The sequence below is a fragment of the Cervus elaphus genome, chromosome 27 (genome assembly GCF_910594005.1).
Source record: "Cervus elaphus chromosome 27, mCerEla1.1, whole genome shotgun sequence".
NCBI lineage: Eukaryota > Metazoa > Chordata > Mammalia > Artiodactyla > Cervidae > Cervus > Cervus elaphus.
This window is the reverse complement of record NC_057841.1, coordinates 18,336,669-18,355,281: the sequence shown is the minus strand read 5'-3', so window position 1 is coordinate 18,355,281 and position 18,613 is coordinate 18,336,669. Positions and strand designations below refer to the sequence as shown.

Here is an 18,613-nt window from a genome sequence, read left to right as displayed (position 1 = left end):
AATGTTTTTAGTTGAATGGAGCAAGAATTTAAAATTTTAAAGTTATCTTTGTTCAAGAGATGAATTCATAGAAAAAGAAGAAAATGTATTGATATCAGCCAGCAAAGTGTTGTTAGTAGGGAGATCTGGCAATAGGGATTGCTTTTTTATGAAAAACAGGTACACACCTTTCTTTAAAAAGCATTTATTGTTATGCAGCCATGAATGATATGCTCCAAGGTAGCTTCCTCACCTGACAGTCTTAAGAAGAATTGTCTGCCTTTCTAAAGAAGGGAGATTCCAGAAAGATTTTACAAACAGCCAGCTGAATCATAGAATGAATATACAGAAACCAATGCTCCTGTGTATTTATCTATATTTATACTAGTTTTTGTAGAGGTTTTTGGTTTTTTTTTTTTTAACTGTCTCTCTTTTTCTGTAGTTACTTCTCTCTGTAAGAGAGACATACATATTCAGCTTCATTTGAGTCATCCTATGTGAGTATCTAGGGAAACTGTTGGCTCTAGGATGTGTTCTTGAATGGAGTTCTACCCTTCTTGGCTTTGGACTGTTTCATTCTTTGGTTGCGATGTTTTATGTCTCACATGTTGATATTGTAAAATGAAGCTTTTCTCTTAAGACATCTCAGACTTCATGAGACATGTCTCAGCGATTTCCTTGTGTTGAGTCTTGCAGTATTTTAAAATAGTGAAAGCATAATGAAGAAAAGCTGAAGAAAATTTAAAGCTTCATAGTGCTTTGTAGTGCTCTGAAAAAAAAAAAGTAAAGTTACAAGGAACAGGCACTTCCCACCCGCTCACTCCACCCCCGCCCCTTGGTCCTGCGGCGTTTTTCTCAGACTGTGTCTAGTGTTTATGTGAGAAGTCTGTCATTGACTTTGTGACTCTGCCATCAGGTCCAAGCTGAGCTCTGCCTCGTCATCCTTGATTCCCCCTTTCCCAGAATAAGATGTTTCTAATTTTTAAAACTTTTCTGATTTTAGGCTTTGACAAAGTTCTTGAAATGTGTCAATTGGGATCTACCTCAGGAGGCCAAACAGGCACTGGAACTTCTAGGCAAGTGGAAGCCTATGGATGTAGAGGATTCCTTGGAGCTGTTGTCCTCTCATTACACGAATCCAACAGTGAGGCGCTACGCTGTGGCCCGATTACGGCAGGCGGATGATGAGGTGCCTTAGTGTTTGCTACTCCTCTGCAACTGGGTATATTTTAAACTAGGACCTGTGTGCGTGTGGGGGGGGGGGGCCGGGGGTGGAGTTTTAGAAGGGAAGACGATATACTATGTGTGTTTTTAGAAGCCAAATTAAAATATTCCTCCAGGGACTCCTCTGTGAAATGAAAATTTACTTCCTGACCTGTTACATGATGGGACAGCCTCCCCCAGGACATTTACCTGGCAGCAGAGCTTGTATTGCTCTGTCTCGAAAAAGGAATTCTAATGAAAAATGGTTTAATGCAGTACCAGCTAGGGAATAATTCAGATCCCCTGTATCAGTCAGTCTACAACAAGCCACATTTAATTGTAGCTTTGAAAAGCCTTTGGGGCCTTTAAAGCATGGAGATGCATGGTCATCTTATTCTTTTTCAGACTCCTCCTTTAAACTTTAATCTACTGACAATTGTGTGTGTAAGTAAATTTTTTTAAGGTGGTTTTGAATCCTCTGCAAGAGAAAGACTGCAAGCTTTATGGTGGCTGTTTATATACATATAAGGCCACCTGGGAAGGCTGGAAACTGTGTTGACCCAAAACATTGCTAAATGTTGAATTTTAGTAATTCCTAATCAGGTAGATGAATTCACTAATTTTTTTATAACTTACTAATTTTTGTAGAGGAAATGTGTTCTCAAACATAACAGCTTGTGGAATATAAGGTGACTCTTCTTAAGCCTCAATATGTATATAGCAGTGCTCATCATTATTTTGAGCTCCTAATGGTATCTGATGGAGAAGGCAGCCCACTCCAGTACTGTTGCCTGGAAAATCCCATGGATGGAGGAGCCTGGTAGACTGCGGTCCATGGGGTCGCTAAGAGTCGGACACGACTAAGTGACTTCACTTTGACTTTTCACTTTCACTCATTGGAGAAGGAAATGGCAACCCACTCCAGCGTTCTTGCCTGGAGAATCCCAGAGACGGGGGAGCCTGGTGGGCTGCCGTCTATGGGGTCGCACAGAGTCGGACACGACTGAAGTGACTTAGCAGCAGCAGCAGCAGCAGCAATGGTATCTGAATTTCAAGAAGCAAAATGCTGCGTTTATTAAAATTGATAGTTGTATATGTATCTAATTACAGTAAAATTTAAACACTAAAGAAAGTAGTACAGTGACTGTTCATATGTAATTTACCTATCTTCAGCAATTGCCAACTCATAGACAATTTTGTTTTCATCTCTAATGCCAGTTACTCTCTCCTTCCCATTCCTTACATTCCACTAGATTATTCTGGGGCAATTCTCAGATATTGTATAATTTTTTTGGACTAGGATGTTTTTCACTCTCCTATCAAACAGCAGTTCCTAGCATTGTGATTCAGCATATTATCTTCTTTATTGTTTTTTTACTACATCACAAGTAAAAATAAATTATTGCAATATTTATTTAAAATAATGAAGTATTTATTTTGAAATTCATTAGAAATTTCACTTTAGTCATTAAGTCTTACGTTTGACATGAGTCAGGATTTAGATAAACGTCTTTGGGTTGTAGTCAATACAGCCCGCCTCAACATGGGTTCAGAGTTAAAATAGAAATATTACAAATCATCATTTTTGGTTGTCTGATGACATTCCCTTATAAACTTAGAGGCTAAACATTTAATTGTCTCTGGAATTAATAGTATTAGTGCAGTTACTGAACTATTTCTAGACTATTTTATAATTTTTGTTATGAGATAAAGAATAGTGATAGAAATATTGCATGAATCCCAAACTGCAAAATATGGTTGTTAGATTGGGAGTGTTTTTTGAGGTTTTAGAGATGATAGATAGTGAGGTGGTAACTATCCCTTGATTTCCCTTTCTCTTTACTTGGTTCAGTAATGAATTGTGTATACTCAGCTTAAAAAAAATTTTTAATTTAGTTTCTACTGATAATTCAAATGTACATTAAGATTTGAATTTTGGCTTTTACCTGACTCTATGTACCTGTATGTCTTTGGGAACATGTGTTATTCTCACTTCAGTTTCCTATCAAAAAAAAAAAAAGTGATAATAGCTATTTATATCACTTAATAGTTATGAAGAAAAAATTATGTGGGAAAAAAATTTGAAAACTGTACATACACATAATATGCAGAAAGATTATAAATTTATATCAATTTTATACTAAAATCATTCATGTTGTACCTTTCATTTCTAATTGGTATACAATGTCTCTTTGCTTTTGCATTATCTGTGGAGTAGTATGGTATTTATGATTTTATGAACTTCAAATGGTTTTTAGTATTTCAAAGGATGAAAGTGAAAGGCACACAGTCATGTCCGACTCTTTGTGACCCCGTGGACTGTAGCCTGCAAGGCTCCTCTGTCCATGGAATTCTCTAGGCAAGAATATTGGAGTGGGTAGCCATTGCCTTCTCCAGGGGATCTTCCCATCCCAGGGATTGAACACAAGATCTCCCGCATTGCAGGTGGATTCTTTACTGTCTTGAGCCCTTAATATAGTCATATAATATATAATAATATAATCATGTAAACATAGCATCACATCAAAGGTCACTTTGTCTAAATATCTACATCCTGGACAACTGAAAAACTTGAATGAAAAGTACTGCATTTTATATTTGGACAGTAATTTGTTCAGGATGCCATAGTCCGTTTAGGACCCAAGCCTATCTATGTGTTACTTCATCTTCCTAGTGGGGTCTTCCTGCTGTCCATCCTTCAAGGTGAAGCACAGACCTCAACATCTCTGAGAAACTTCTCTTAACCACTGAAGGAAGCCGATGACATTTTTGTTTCTTTTCTGCTCCCACAGAATTTGGTTTGTTCCTTTACTGTATTATATTATCATTTTTTTTTTTCTGATTTGCTTTCCTTTTGAATTATAAATGAAATAGTAACAATTCCACTTCTCCAGCCATTTTTTTATCCTCAGAAAAATAGTCACTCATATCTTTTCGTATATTCTGTATGCAAATTGCAAGCATATGTATGCATGTATGGTTTATATGATGAAAAGTGAAAGTGTAAGTCGCTCAGTCGTGTCTGACTCTCTGTGACCCCATGGACTGTAGCCCGCCAGGCTTCTCTGTCCATGAAGTTCTCCAGACAAGAATACTGGAGTGGGTTGCCATTCCCTTCTCCAGGGGATCTTCCCAACCCAGGAATCGAACCCGGGTCTTCCCTATTCCAGGCAAATTCTTTACCGTCTGAGCCACCAAAGACATCTCTTAAAATTAAGGTAAATAGGAATATCCTATACGTGTTATTAAAAGCATTCCTTATTAACTGAACAGTATAATCTTGGACATTTCTCATCTTTAAGACATATAGTAATTGGTGTCTGTAAAGTCTGGAAACACAGGCAAATGAATATCAAGGCAAATGATGTCCAAGGTCTATCTAACCTGTAGAAAAATACTGTGGTTTTAGACTTTATGGATACCTAAAGATCTACCTTGTTCTTTCAAAACAGCAGCATACTATTTTTTTGCAAGTTTATTTTATAACTTATTTTACCAGTCAGCCTCTTTGGTAGGCAGTTGTTTTATTTCTCATCTTTTGCTGTAACTGTATTAGTGAACAGAGTTTTGTATATGTTTTTCCATATTCTTGAATAAGTAGCTTGCATTGAAGTTATTGTCAAAATATATATGCCTTTATCACAATTTTTCATAAAATTTTTTCACATTTTAAAAAATTATATTTATTTTGTGACAGTCATTACCATTATAAACTGCCTCAGCACTTTTATTTCTGTTTGTTGGTTAAATGAAAACTACATTTTTATTTTAATATTTATGTTTTATCTAGTTTCTTTAGTGATGTCTCTTTATAGTTTTAATAGGTATTAGATGGGTCCCTATAATTTGTAGGTATACCATCATGCTATCTGAAAAACATTAATGTATTATAAATACTACATATGAAATAGATGCTGAATTCCTAATGTTAAACTCACCTTACATCTGTAACATATATCTTAACCAGTCTTTTAATATCTTTCTGAATTGGATTTGTTTAATGTTCTTTAAAGGCATTTTTAAAAGCCATATTTCTTACTATGGTGTGGCTCAGAAGGAGAGAGATTCTCCATTAGAATTTGAGGAAGAAATGACATTTGAGATAGACATTGAAGGAAGAGTAGAATTTTCAGAGTTGGACTTGAGTTTACTTTCCAAGTGGAGAGAGCAATATGACCAAAGGCAAGGAGACTGAAAAGTACAGGAAAAATAGAACGTATTTCACTTTACCAGAAGTATGGGATATATGTTTCTGTCTGGGAACCAAGGTCAGAACCTATGTCTCACTATAAATGCATATATGAAGAATTACTTTTTTTTTTTTTTTTTTTTAGGTTTTATTTTATTTTATTTTATTTTTTTAATTTTTTTATTAGTTGGAGGCTAATTACTTCACAACATTTCAGTGGGTTTTGTCATACATTGATATGAATCAGCCATAGATTTACACTTATTCCCCATCCCGATCCCCCCTCCCATCTCCCTCTCCACCCGATTCCTCTGGGTCTTCCCAGTGCACCAGGCCCAAGCACTTGTCTCATGCATCCCACCTGGGCTGGTGATCTGTTTCACCATAGATAGTATACATGCTGTTCTTTTGAAACATCCCACCCTCACCTTCTCCCACAGAGTTCAAAAGTCTGTTCTGTATTTCTGTGTCTCTTTTTCTGTTTTGCATATAGGGTTATCGTTACCATCTTTCTAAATTCCATATATATGTGTTAGTATGCTGTAATGTTCTTTATCTTTCTGGCTTACTTCACTCTGTATAAGGGGCTCCAGTTTCATCCATCTCATTAGGACTGGTTCAAATGAAACCAGATCTGAAAGAGACACGTGCACCCCAGTGTTCATCGCAGCACTGTTTATAATAGCCAGGACATGGAAGCAACCTAGATGCCCATCAGCAGATGAATGGATAAGGAAGCTGTGGTACATATACACCATGGAATTTTACTCAGCCGTCAAGAAGAATTACTCTTAATTCGATAAAAAATAGTGATTTTGACATGAAATGTTGCATTTGTATTCTAAAGTATTAGAATTAACTTCTTCTTTAGAAAAATGATGATTACTATCTAGATAGTATTTCATAGCTCTTGAGAAATTTTTACTGAATTGTCTGAGATAGAAATCTGATTTGTTTGTTTGTTTGTTTTGCTTTACTTATATGCTTATATCCTTCGTGCCTGGGGGGATTTTATGTTTTTCGAATGTGACTATATAATGAACAAACAGCCTTTGCACTTACTATTGAAGTTAATTTTCATAAAAATGAAGGAATGAGTAGTTTGAATACAGAAAGCAGATGACTAACACAATCATATTGTGATCAATGACTTAAAAAGATGTGTTTTCTTCTGAATTTCTCCTTCTTGGGGAATTTAATAATAGTGCAACCTTTTTTATTTCATGCAATAAGTCTTTTCTGTACTTGGGAAAGCACACCAGGTGGTACATTCAGCAGTGTTTCCAAGGTTTGCCTGGTAATGAAGGGTAGCAGTGAAACTGAATTACTTAAACTCCTAAGAAGGATATTTGATTAAACAATTTTCTGTCTTATAATTTTTTTCTTAGAATATACATAGAAGAATATCTAGAGCTGTAAGATGCCGTAAATCCTAAATAAGATAATAGAAAATCAAACATTTATTGATCCAATTAAAATTTGTTTTTAGAAACAGAACACTATATAAGTATTTTGATAAAGTCATTTGATTTTCCTGGCCACTGATACTGATATATTTGAATAAGAATTAATAAGGCAGTTATCACAAAGTGTACTTCCCTAGAGCTCTTGAGGTAAAGAATCTGCCTGCAGTGCAGAGACTTGGGTTCAATCCCTGGGTTGGGGAGATCCTCTGGGGGAGGGAATGGCACCCCACTCCAGTATTCTTGCCTGGAGAATCCCATGGACAGAGTAGCCTGGTGGGCTATAGTTCATGGGGGTCACAAAGAGTCGGACACGACTGAGCAACTAACACTACACCTAAGCCAATTAACCTTTCATTTAGTTTTTTGTGAAAAATAAATCATATTTAATGGTAAAATCACATGTATTGCTTTTTGCCAGCATTTGGACAACTATAAAAAAGGTTGACTATGTCAGTATAAGAAAAAAAGATGAAAAGAATATATTTTGGTATTAAATAACAGAAAATAGGATGTTGCAAAGTAATCATCTTCATGGAATTTTTTAAATGGTGGAAATGACAAAGAGTAAATAAGCAAGTAATCGCAAATACTGGGCTTCCCTGGTGGCTCAGCTGGTAAAAAATCCGCCTGCAGTGTGGGAGACCTGGGTTCGATCCCTGGGTCATAATCCCCTGGAGAAGGGAATGGCTACCTACTCCAGTATTCTGGCCTCCTCTGGAGAATTCCATGGACGCGACTGAGCGACTTTCACTCTCACAAATGCTGTAGTCGTTAACAAAATACAGAAGGAAAGAGTTATCCATGAAGTATAAATATAAATATTTAGCCAGAGATTTATCCTTGTTTCTGGGCTCAAGGAAAGGTGACTAAAATTAAACTGGTAATCACAATGTCTTAATATTACCTAATTGAATTTTGACTGCCTGAGTGGCAATTAGAACTGGAAGATAATAGATGCTGTCAATTTTCTTATGAGTTTTGTGAGTTTCTTCAATTTGTAATTATTTTTGAAAGCAAAACTTTTGGATTGGGAAGGGCTAAGAAGTATTTATAGAGTAAGATGGAAAATATTTCCATTCTTAACATTAAGGGAAAACTCAGAAAGGTAAAAACAACTTTCTTGATGCTTTGTTTTTTTTTTTCAGTCTGAATTATCTCACTGTTTATCAGGAGAAGTAGGAGAAATTTAGGTTTAGAAATTTGTTTTCTTCAAGCCAGTTTTGGTAGTTGGCAGGAAAATAAACACTTCCTTTATCTGAGTGTTAAAATATCTACTTCAGTGTAGTTTCCATTTAAGAATCAACCCAAATTCTCTAAATTCACTAAACTTCAAATTCTCTTAAAATAAAAAAAAAAAACAATATAATATTTTTAAAAATCCCAACCAGGAAACATTATGAAATAGAAACACTTTGAAAACTTAATAGTTTGGAGTTCCACATGTAATCTTGGGCCTAAAATGCCATTGCTGTAAAAAGGATCTTTTGTTAATTTCTCAGCTTTGTGTGAACCATCTCAATCATTTTTCTTAGTTTTTGGTTTTTTTTCTGTGCTTTTGGGATGCTTTTTTTTGTTGTTGTTAATTTTTTATTTTCTATTAGAGCATGGCTGATTAACAGTGTTGTGTTAGTTTCAGGTGTACAACAAAGTGATTCAGTTATATATATATATACATGTATGTATTCTTTTTCAAATTCTTTTCCCATTTAAATTATTACAGAATATTGAGCAGAGTTTCCTGTGCTGTACAGGTCCTTATTGGGTATCTGTTTTAAATATAGCAGTATATACATGTCAGTGGGATACTATTTTAAACAGGATGTTTACTGGTCACTTACTCTGTGCCAGGAACTATTCTGTGACTTTTTTGCTATTAATTGATTTAATCCTCACAACTCAGTCTCTAAGGTTTATATGATTATGGCCATTTTAGAGGAGGACCCAGTGAGGCACCAAGAAGTTAAGAAACCTTGGGACCTGCCCAAGGTAACACAACTGATAAGTGGTAGATTAAATTGTTTAACCTCATATTTAGAAATACCCATAACTTGTATATAATCATTTGCATTTTTCTAATACTGGCTTATTTTTTGTTTGTTTTCCAGGATTTGTTGATGTACCTATTACAGCTGGTCCAAGCTCTCAAATATGAAAATTTTGATGACATAAAGAATGGATTAGAACCTACCAAGAAGGATAGTCAGGGTTCAGTGTCAGAGAGCGTGTCAAATTCTGGGATAAATTCTGCAGAAATAGATAGGTATGGATATCCAGGGAGGACTTATTTTCAAATCTGATAGTTTTCTACCTTTTCAGACTGTCTTCTTTTCTTTTTTCCCAGATGTACCAAACCCTCGTTGGTAATAAGTTTGAAGTTCTACCAATGAACTTGGCATGTGTGCTCACAGACCACAAACTACTGTATTATAGGGCAGTGTTTTAAAAAGCAAGCTATAGAGTCAGAATGCCTGAGTTAAAATCTTGACTCTACCAGTTACTAGCTGTGTAAACTTCTGCAAGTTAGATATTCTCTCTGTGGCCCTGGCCCTAGTTTCACATGTTAAAAATGAGGATACAGCAATAGTAACTGATCTTTAAGGACTGCTGAAAGATAAAATGACATACATAAAACATTTAGAAAAGTGTCTGACACATGGTGCTTTGTAAGTGTTAGATGTCATTGCTCTTCATGCGAAAAGAAAATGAAAGATGAGGCATATAGTGGACTCAGACATTTTTATTGTAAAGTTGTATATTTTATTGACTGCTTTTCACCTCTTCAGTAGTTAAAGCAACCTGTTAATTGAATTGAAAGTTGGCTATTAACAGTAATAACAGTTAAGAACTCTCACCTCTGTAGCAGACACCAGGAGATGGCCCACATATATTAAACTTGTTATTAGTAATCCTCTGAGGTAGGTGTTCATATCCCTAATTTAGATATTAAGGATTTAAGGAGAAGTAAATTCCCAAAGTCTTCCATGTTGCAAATTAGGTAGAGTTGACTCCAAAGCCCTTGTTCTTTCTACTTTGCCATTTTTCTTTTCATAAAATCTTAAAATTTGAGATAAATAGAAACATTTGTGTGAGAAATTCTAGGCTTAGTGGTATAAAATTGTTTTGTGAAGAAGTCATGAGATTTGTTAATGACAAAGGAGGTCTAGAATTCAGATTATCTGAATTAGTACAGTTATTTCGATTATCACATGAGTTCAAGATTATATTTCTGAATTTTTGTTGATGATAGTGCTTTTTTTTTAATCTGCTGTTTTTCACTTAGAAGGGAACTGAGAAATGGCGGGGGTGGGGGGCGGGGAAGAAACATTTTTTCTTATATAGGCTCCTTTATGTTTTCCTGTTTTTAAAAGGGGAGATCCCTTACATTTTCTCCCACTGTACATTAGAAGGCTTCAGTCTTTAGGCGTGTTTACTTAGCTTCATCTTACTCTTGCCACTTAGAGCGTTTTATTAGAACTCTAAGATTTTATGACAAGATGTAAACTATAAACTATAATATCTGTTGGTCACCAATTTGTATGCTTTTTAAAAGAGGAGAAAGAGATAGGGGTTGTCTTATGGCCAAATATATTTGGAAAATACTAGCTTAAAGTAAAATGTGCTTTTTAAAAACACTGTACTATTTATCAGAAACTTTGATGTATGCAAACTTGCACATACATCTCAAAGATGAATCACCCATATTCTTTGACTATGGAGCCTCTTTTCCAGAATCTAATGTGACTCAGTGCTACCCAGAACACACACTTTAGGAGATGGTACTTTATCTAGACTCAGGTGTGGTGAACTGTGCTGAACATATGTATCTTCTCTTACAGAAAGAGGATTTTACATTTCAGTGTATTATTTTTTCAGCTCCCAAATTATAACCAGCCCTCTTCCTCCAGTGTCTTCCCCTCCTTCTGCATCTAAAACAAAAGAAAGTTCAGATGGTGAAAATCTGGAGGTGAGTACAAAGCTTTTCCAGTTTCCTGTAGGAGGGATCCTACCAAGTAAACATTTTATATTGGTCTTGAAAATATTGATTTTGATGAATAATTACAACTTTATGAAATAATTTGGTTTATGATACGTGTTTATAACTTTTCCTTTCAGCAAAAAGTGCCATCTTCAGTTTAAGGCATTTTATTGGTGCCTTTGGACATGTTAATATAAATGGATTGAAATACAATGTAAAAATAAAGTGGACCTAAATATTTTATTAAGGAAACTCAGAATATTTATTGTTAACACATTTATGAACATTACTGTAGTTGTTGGTGTTTGTGATTACCTTGTAGAAATGTATGACTTTGATACTAGGGAGATACACTAAGCTGCTCTTAAGTTCTTTTAGCTAAGCAGAGTAATTTGTGAGGTAAAACAGGTCTTTATGGCTAGTGCTACTCTGAAAATTGTATTTGGGAGTATATTTGCAGAAGTTCATCTAGTATGTATTGTTGATTTTTATCCCTACGACTTCTAATTTGAGAAGAATCTTTCATATCCCTGCTGTTGAAAATAAGTAATACATGCTTGATATTATAAAGAGGTTTGCTTTCTTTTAAATGCATATATTCAATATCATTTCTTTTAGTCAAATTTTAGGAGTTAATATTGTTAACTGAGTGACATTTGTTTTCACTATTAACTGTTAATTAGAGTTTACTTGTCTCTGCCTACCTTTTGATATATCAGAAAATACTGAAAAAAGAATTACTGGATCATAGAATCCTTAAAGGAGCTCTTGAAAGAACCATTTAGCTCCAGTTTATTTTTCTCTTTCTAAAGGGGCTGATTGACTGATTGAGTAATCAGTTCATTCACATGTATTTTTTTTGAGTTCTGTGTACCAGATATTGTAGTTGCTAGGCTTGATACAGCAGAGAACAAAACAGTCAAAATCTTTTCTCTTCATGGAGTTCATTCTAGTGTTTGGGCTGATGATAGTCAATGATATTTATATGCCGTAAAAGAGTAGAAGAAAAATCAGAAAAGAATGATAGAGAATGTTGGGGTGGGGTTAGGCGATTGAAATTTTGGAAAGACTGTTCAGGGAAGGCCTCCCAGGAAAAGTAACATCTTTTGTAAAATGAAGCAGGTGAGGAAGCCATGTGGTGATCTGGGGGATGAGCAATTTAAGCAGAGAGAACAAGGAGTACTTTTTATGTACTGCTGCACTGAAACATCTAAATGCATTGATCTCTACCTTTTTCTTTGTTTATCAGTACCCTTCAGTATTTGCTTTCCTCTGAGTACAGCTTTTATCCCAACTCATCATTTTAATCATTCTTCAGTTCTCTTGGCACAGTCTTAACCCTTGATAAGCCTAATTAATTACCTAATTGCTCTGTGCCTTAATACTTCGGAAGAAATCACATAGCCTAGCATGTTGATATCACCATACATTCATGACCACAAACATCAGGTGGGCACTCAGCACTGCCTGCCTTCCTCCATTTCTCTAGGTGGTTGCTCTCCCTGCTCCACAGTGACTCTTTCATACCTTTTCAGCCCTGTTCTTTATGCCCTGCCTTCCAGTTTCTAGATCACAATTCTGCCTCATTTTTAATGGAAACAAATAGAAGTCATTAGATAAAAATGGTTGCCATTTTCCATCACCAGATTTACAGATGTGAATCTCTTCCCATTCTTTTCTTCTGTTTTCTTAACAATGAAGAATAACTCCCTTGAAAGATATGCTCTCTTCTTTTCCTGGTAGAAATATTCAGATTTGTGTTAGTATCTCTCATTTAAGAAATTCAGAAATGGAAAAAAAAGGAAAAATTCTTCCCTGATACCACATCCGTCAAAACAGCATCTAATTTTCTTTCTTCTCTTCATAATCAAGTTTCTCAGAGGAGTTGTTTGTCCATCTTGACTCTCCTTCCTTTCTTTTTAGTCTTTAATTCACATCATTCTGGGCCTTTATTTCCCATCATTATATTAAAACTTACTTTGCTAAAATAAAATGGTAAATGGCTTCAGTGTTTGTAGTTGTGTATATTTAAATTCCTCCCAGCATTATTCAGGAAAATAAATGACTCCCGTCTTGAAAACCTAACTCTTTTCATGGTTTGAATGGTACCATACATCCCCTGTTTCCCTCTTCACCTCTCCAGCCATTCCTTCTTGGTTTCCTTTGTCAGTACTTTCTTGTTGCTTGACATCTTACTGTTCCTCAGGGTACTCATTGCTAGCACATTTCTCTCTCCTGAGTTTTAGATTCATATATCCAGATATCTACTTGATTTCTGTTGAATATCTGACAGACATTTCAAACTTAATATTTCAAAATACAACCCTCTCCCCCAACACTCTTGCCTCGCTTGGAATTTCTGTGATGTAACAAATCAATCTGTTTACTAAATCCATAAATTTAGGGGTCACTGTCAGTTCTTTTTTGTTTCATACATCCTCTCCATCAGCAAGTCCTATTAATTATACTTCGAAAATATTTTAATAATCTATTGCCTCTTTGTCACCATTCAGCCTTCTAGACTACTGTAATAGCATGCTGACTGATCTCAGGTCTGTACTTCTCAGAGCAAATAGAGTCATTTTCGGAAAATGTAAAGCAGATCACCTCACTCTCCTGCTTTAGATCTTTTGTTGAGTATCGATTGCTTTGAAAATAAAATCCATACTCAGCAGTGTGACCTTAAAAATCTTCATTCACAATCTGGTCTTTGCCCCCCTTTTCAGCCTCCTTTACTTTAGTGTTTTCTGGATGTCAGCTACATCGGGCCTTTTAAAAGTTCCTTGAACAGTGAGATTCGGGGCCTTGGTACATACCCTCATGTTGGTCGTGCCTAAATACCACATCCTCATTGCCGCCTCTGACCTCGCCGCAGTCCAAGTTATTTTTATGACTTCCTTTAATGCACCTCTCCTCCACCTAATGTTAAGCTTCCAGTAGAACCAGGAACTCTGCAAACCCTGATGTCCTTAACCTCTCTCACATATTGCCTTGTTTAGAATAAATATTAGATAGATGGGATGGATATCTGGAGGGATAGATAGATGCATGAAAATCTGGTCTGTGTCATAGATGTGTAGATGAAAACTGATAGGCAAATGTAGACTCTCCCTCATTAATAGCAGATGGTAATATATATATATACATTTCTTTTAATTCTTTCAGCAAGATCTGTGTACCTTCTTGATATCAAGAGCCTGCAAAAACTCAACACTGGCTAATTATTTATACTGGTATGTGAAATAATTTTTTATTTTATAATCACAGTTTAGGACTATTTTTTCCCAAATTGTAAACAAAAAGGCAGTTTAAAATAAAGTATGAGCAATGATCAAAAACCTGTACGGTATTTGTATTTAGCTGTATTTATTTGCAATTATGCTCATGGAAATGGTTGTTAGCATCACAGTTTTTCTTGCTTTTACTAACTTTCTAGGATCTAAGATAAAACTGGGTAAGTTAATTGATTTTTTTTCAGTTTGATATCTGTTTGCCTTTTATGCTATTTAAATAGTGTTAGTATGATACTTTACTGTAATTCAGTATTTTCACATTATTTACTAAAATACTGCAATCATGCTAAAGTAGACAGAATTTGAAGTTACTTATCTCATAGATGAGGAAACTGAGGCAGAGACATGAGGTAGCTGAACTTGCTAAAACTTGAGCTGGGATTAGATCATTGATTTCACATTTTGCCATTTACAGAGTACTTTCAGTGACCTTTTCTCGTTTGTTCATGTGAAGTTTAATAGGGCAAATGTAAGTATCTGTATTTTATGTGAGAACATGTTTCCTGAATGAGTTGAAGGAAAGAAAGAGAGGGAACTAAGGCATAGAAAGGTTAACTAACTTACTGAGACACAATTAATATGAAGCATGGCTCCCTTTTGTCATAGAATTTTAAAGTGTAAAGAACAAGTAGCTTAAGCCACAGGAGAAATCCTTTGTTTTTTGTTCAGTTATAAAGAAAGCACTAGGATTAAACACTAGACAAGAGAACCTTATCCAGTTTTTAGAGCAAACAAAAGGCAAAGCCAGTTGGGTGCGCTCTACTTCACGCCTTCTGTACATTTGAGAGAGCATTTTTTTTAAACTTCCCAACAAACCTGATATTTGTTTAACTATAGAAAAGATCCCTGATTTAATCTTACTGCTCAGTTTACTGTGTTTAACTGTGTTTTTCTGTTGACCTTTGTAGTGGGAAGAAAAGTAATGCCATGCTTTTCTTTAGCAATTTAATATAATAATCATAAAACTACATTTCCCTCACAGTAACTTTCAGTATGTCCTTGGAAATACATCCGCAGAATGTTTTGGCTAGTTGTTAATCACGGTTTTGATTTTGAAAAGTTTGCTTAGAAATTATTATATTACCAAATCACTACTATTTCCCTTTAATGCAGCCTCTTGCTTCCTAAAGTTCTCCATATTGCAGTTTGAATTCTTAAGTGTATGTCTATTCACTGGTGTTAAGGAAAAATATTTCCTTGTAAAAATTTAGATAAATAATTCTGAGTAAATTAAAATGTGTAGGGCACAGTGCCAAGGTTTTGAGTAAGTACTTTTAAGCCTCGTAGGTATTTAAAATCAAGGTTTTATATATTTTTAAATGTTTTACTAAGAATTCCTTTATAGCTATATTTATTTCCTTGTAATATTCATGAAAAGTTTCTCTGGCCCATTACTTGCAGTGTAGATTAGTCACTTGTAGGAGCTGTATGTGCATACACTGATTATGTGGTGTTTAAAATTATGTATTCTTTAGATTTGAGTGTAGACCAGATTTCACTGTAAAATTTGAAATTAGTTGTGATAAAATCTTTGCTATCTTATTTCAAGTAGGAAGAGTTTTCAAACCATTCTGAATGCAGCTGAACAGTAAGGAAATCTGTTAGGTGAACAGTTTCCAGTGAGGCAGCAGTTTCTGTTCAGAAAGAGTACTTTGTTTTCTGTACAGATAATAAACAAAGTGAAGCCCTAGCTCCCAATCTTATAAATGTTCCATCAAACTTAGATTTGATTTGTGTTCTCCCACTGTGTTTCTGATTCACTGATGCGATAGCGTGTGCTATGTCTGTTCATTCTCTGAGGAGTAATTGTTTTTTTCCATATTTACAGTCTGCATATTTACAGTCCGCATATTACATGTTGAGAAATATTCAAGGAGGGAAAGAGCTATTGATGTGGACTTCTGAGTTTGGTAGACACCACTTTTGTGATTGTAGCATGAAAATAAGGAAATAATTTCAAGTAGTTGACTTAAAATAATCATTCTTTTCCTTTGAACCTGGACAGAGTAGTATAAAATATTAATCACATGTAACAGTTTATATGCTTCTCAGTCTAAGCTTACCCTAACAAATGTATTAAAATATAAATTTGAATTGATTGTGCTATTTCATTTTGAACATTTTGAATTTCCTTGTTCATTTGTTCCCTTTCCGTTGATTTAAACAGAATTCCTGCTATAGTTGAATCCTTAGGGGCCTATAATAATACAGACAATCCTTTTAAAATAAATGATGTCAACCTTTTAAACCACAGAGAGAAGTAACAGCCTCTAATCTGTTAAATGTTGAACATCAGGATCTATAAATTGTTCCACTTTTTTTTTTCTATAGCTATTCCAGTATGTTGAAATTAAAAATAAACTTTGGCTGCTTTGACACGTTTTTCTGTAACTTTTAAGACCTTTCAAGGTAATAAAGTTTATTTACCTCACAAAATGAGATTGTCAGGAAATAGGTAGCCCACTGATGTCATCATACAATGGGTACCCACATAATTTTGTCTGCATTTCTACTTGAAGATGACAGGTTTTAAGGAAGTACATGACTGCTTTATAGAATCTTCTTACTGCTGTGAACAGAATTCAGAAGTGACTCAAATCTTGGTCTTCTTGTCTTAATCCTTGTCTTAATCTAAGTTGGTCCTTCATTTTGGAGATTACACTGTCATTTTTTAGACGGACTTGCCCTTTGTATCAGAACTTTGGTTTGAGTGATTTTGAGAGCTGTTTGTTATGTGACCTTTGTCACATGGCTGTAGCCCTTGTATTTACTTGACAGTCACGGGGACCTGAACAAAGCAATGGAGCCTGTATATCATGGTCATCTGTATTGCTTCTTTAGAAAGGAGTTGCTGTGTAAATACAGGAAAAGACAATGAATATACTAACATGATGGAAATAGTAAAGACTTTAAAGGATTATTGTTGTTCAGTCACCAAATAGGGTCCATCTCTTCACGACCCCATGGACTACAGCATGCCTGGCTTTTCTGTTCCTCAACATCTCTGGGAATTTGCCCAAGTTCATGTCCAGTAAATTGGTGATGCCATCCAACCATCTCATCCTCTGTCACCCTCTTCTCCTTCTGCCTTCAGTCTTTCCCAGCATCAGGGTCTTTTCCAATGAGTCAGCTGTTTGCATTAGATGGCCAAAATATTGGAGCTTCAGCTTCCACATCAGTCCTTTCAAGGAGTATTTAGGGTTGACTTCCTTTAAAATTGACTGATTTGATCTCCTTCTTGCTTGCCAAGGGATTCTCAAGTTGATGGAGATAGTAAAGATTTCAGTACTCCATACTGAGACTTTGCTACTTACATACTAAGGTGATGGAGATGGTAAAGACTTAAAGAGTTATTAATTTTTTAAAAAATTTATTTTAAAAGTTATTAATTTTTTAAAATTGTATTTTAAATTCATATGTGTCCTGTGGCTATAGAAGGACATGTATGAATCCTGTGGCTTTCTTTGTTCAAGATTTAAGAATGCTTTCTTGAATTTTTGGTTTCGAACTCTTGTCAGGAACATAAAGTAAATACAGTGTCATGGTCTAGTTTCTCATACTACTTTACGGAAAATTCTAGGTTATGCAGCTCTGAAGACTTCCAGATCACCTGTCATTATCATGGTACAGTGTGGCACTGGGAAGTCAGTAGTTGAAGGCACTTAACTCTTATCAGCCTTTAAAATATTTCTGTGTATAAGACTCTATTGCATATGCCAGGGGCCACTAAATATTTTTTAAGATACAGAATCTGTCATCAGTTTCTTTATAACTTCTGAAGGGAGCTAGGAGTAAGTTGTGAAACAGTGATGAGCCAGGTAACATTATCAGCAGAAGTTGTTATGAGAGGGTCATACCTGTTCTGGGATGTCAGAGAAGAAAGAGTTTAGGTTTAAGAGTTCCTGGAAGAGATGGAGTGTCCCTGTGTTTGAAGTGTGGGTAGAATCAGGAAGGGTGGAGGCAGGAAGGTATTTCTGGACGGTACTACAACATGAGCAACAGCACAAAGTGGGGTAGGGGAGTCCAGCTGACTAGAGTGTGAATGCGTGAACTGGAGACAGTGGAAGTTGAACCAGAAACTTAGGGCCACGGAGAGTGTTTTTAAATAGAGGGAACTGTTGGTGTTTTTGTTAGTATCGGTGGGGCATGGTGAAGGTAGTTTAAAGAAGAAAACTTTAGGATGATTATATTGATCAATAAGGTGTTTGTTTTTAGAGTTAGAGAAGCTGGGTAGAAGGTATCTGCTGATTGATTCCAGACAGGGCTAGTTAGTAGTGCAGAACAATTAAAAGAAATATTTTATAGGAAAAAAATTGACTCGGCCTGGTGACCAAGTGAGCATAGGTGTTTGAAGTGGGGGAATGTGACCTAGGCTTGGCTCTAGATCTGCAGACCACAAATTAAACACAAAGTCCCAGTAATAGTTTTATGTAGAGCCTGTGTTCGCTGGTTTGGTTACAACCTCACCACTTTTTTCTTATTTTTCTTCTATTCAGGTGATGCAAAC

The 18,613-nt window shown here is 35.4% G+C and overlaps 1 protein-coding gene across 1 annotated transcript in view; it reads left to right on the top strand.

Annotated features, from left to right (window-relative positions):
* The window catches only part of PIK3C3 (phosphatidylinositol 3-kinase catalytic subunit type 3), a 157,415-nt gene that overhangs the window by 72,803 nt on the left and 65,999 nt on the right, over positions 1-18,613 (top strand). The window contains exons 10-13 of the mRNA XM_043888981.1: positions 983-1,168; positions 8,943-9,097; positions 10,711-10,801; positions 13,979-14,046. Of these exons, the coding sequence (XP_043744916.1) occupies positions 983-1,168; positions 8,943-9,097; positions 10,711-10,801; positions 13,979-14,046 (500 nt within the window). The remainder of the gene's footprint in view (positions 1-982; positions 1,169-8,942; positions 9,098-10,710; positions 10,802-13,978; positions 14,047-18,613) is intronic.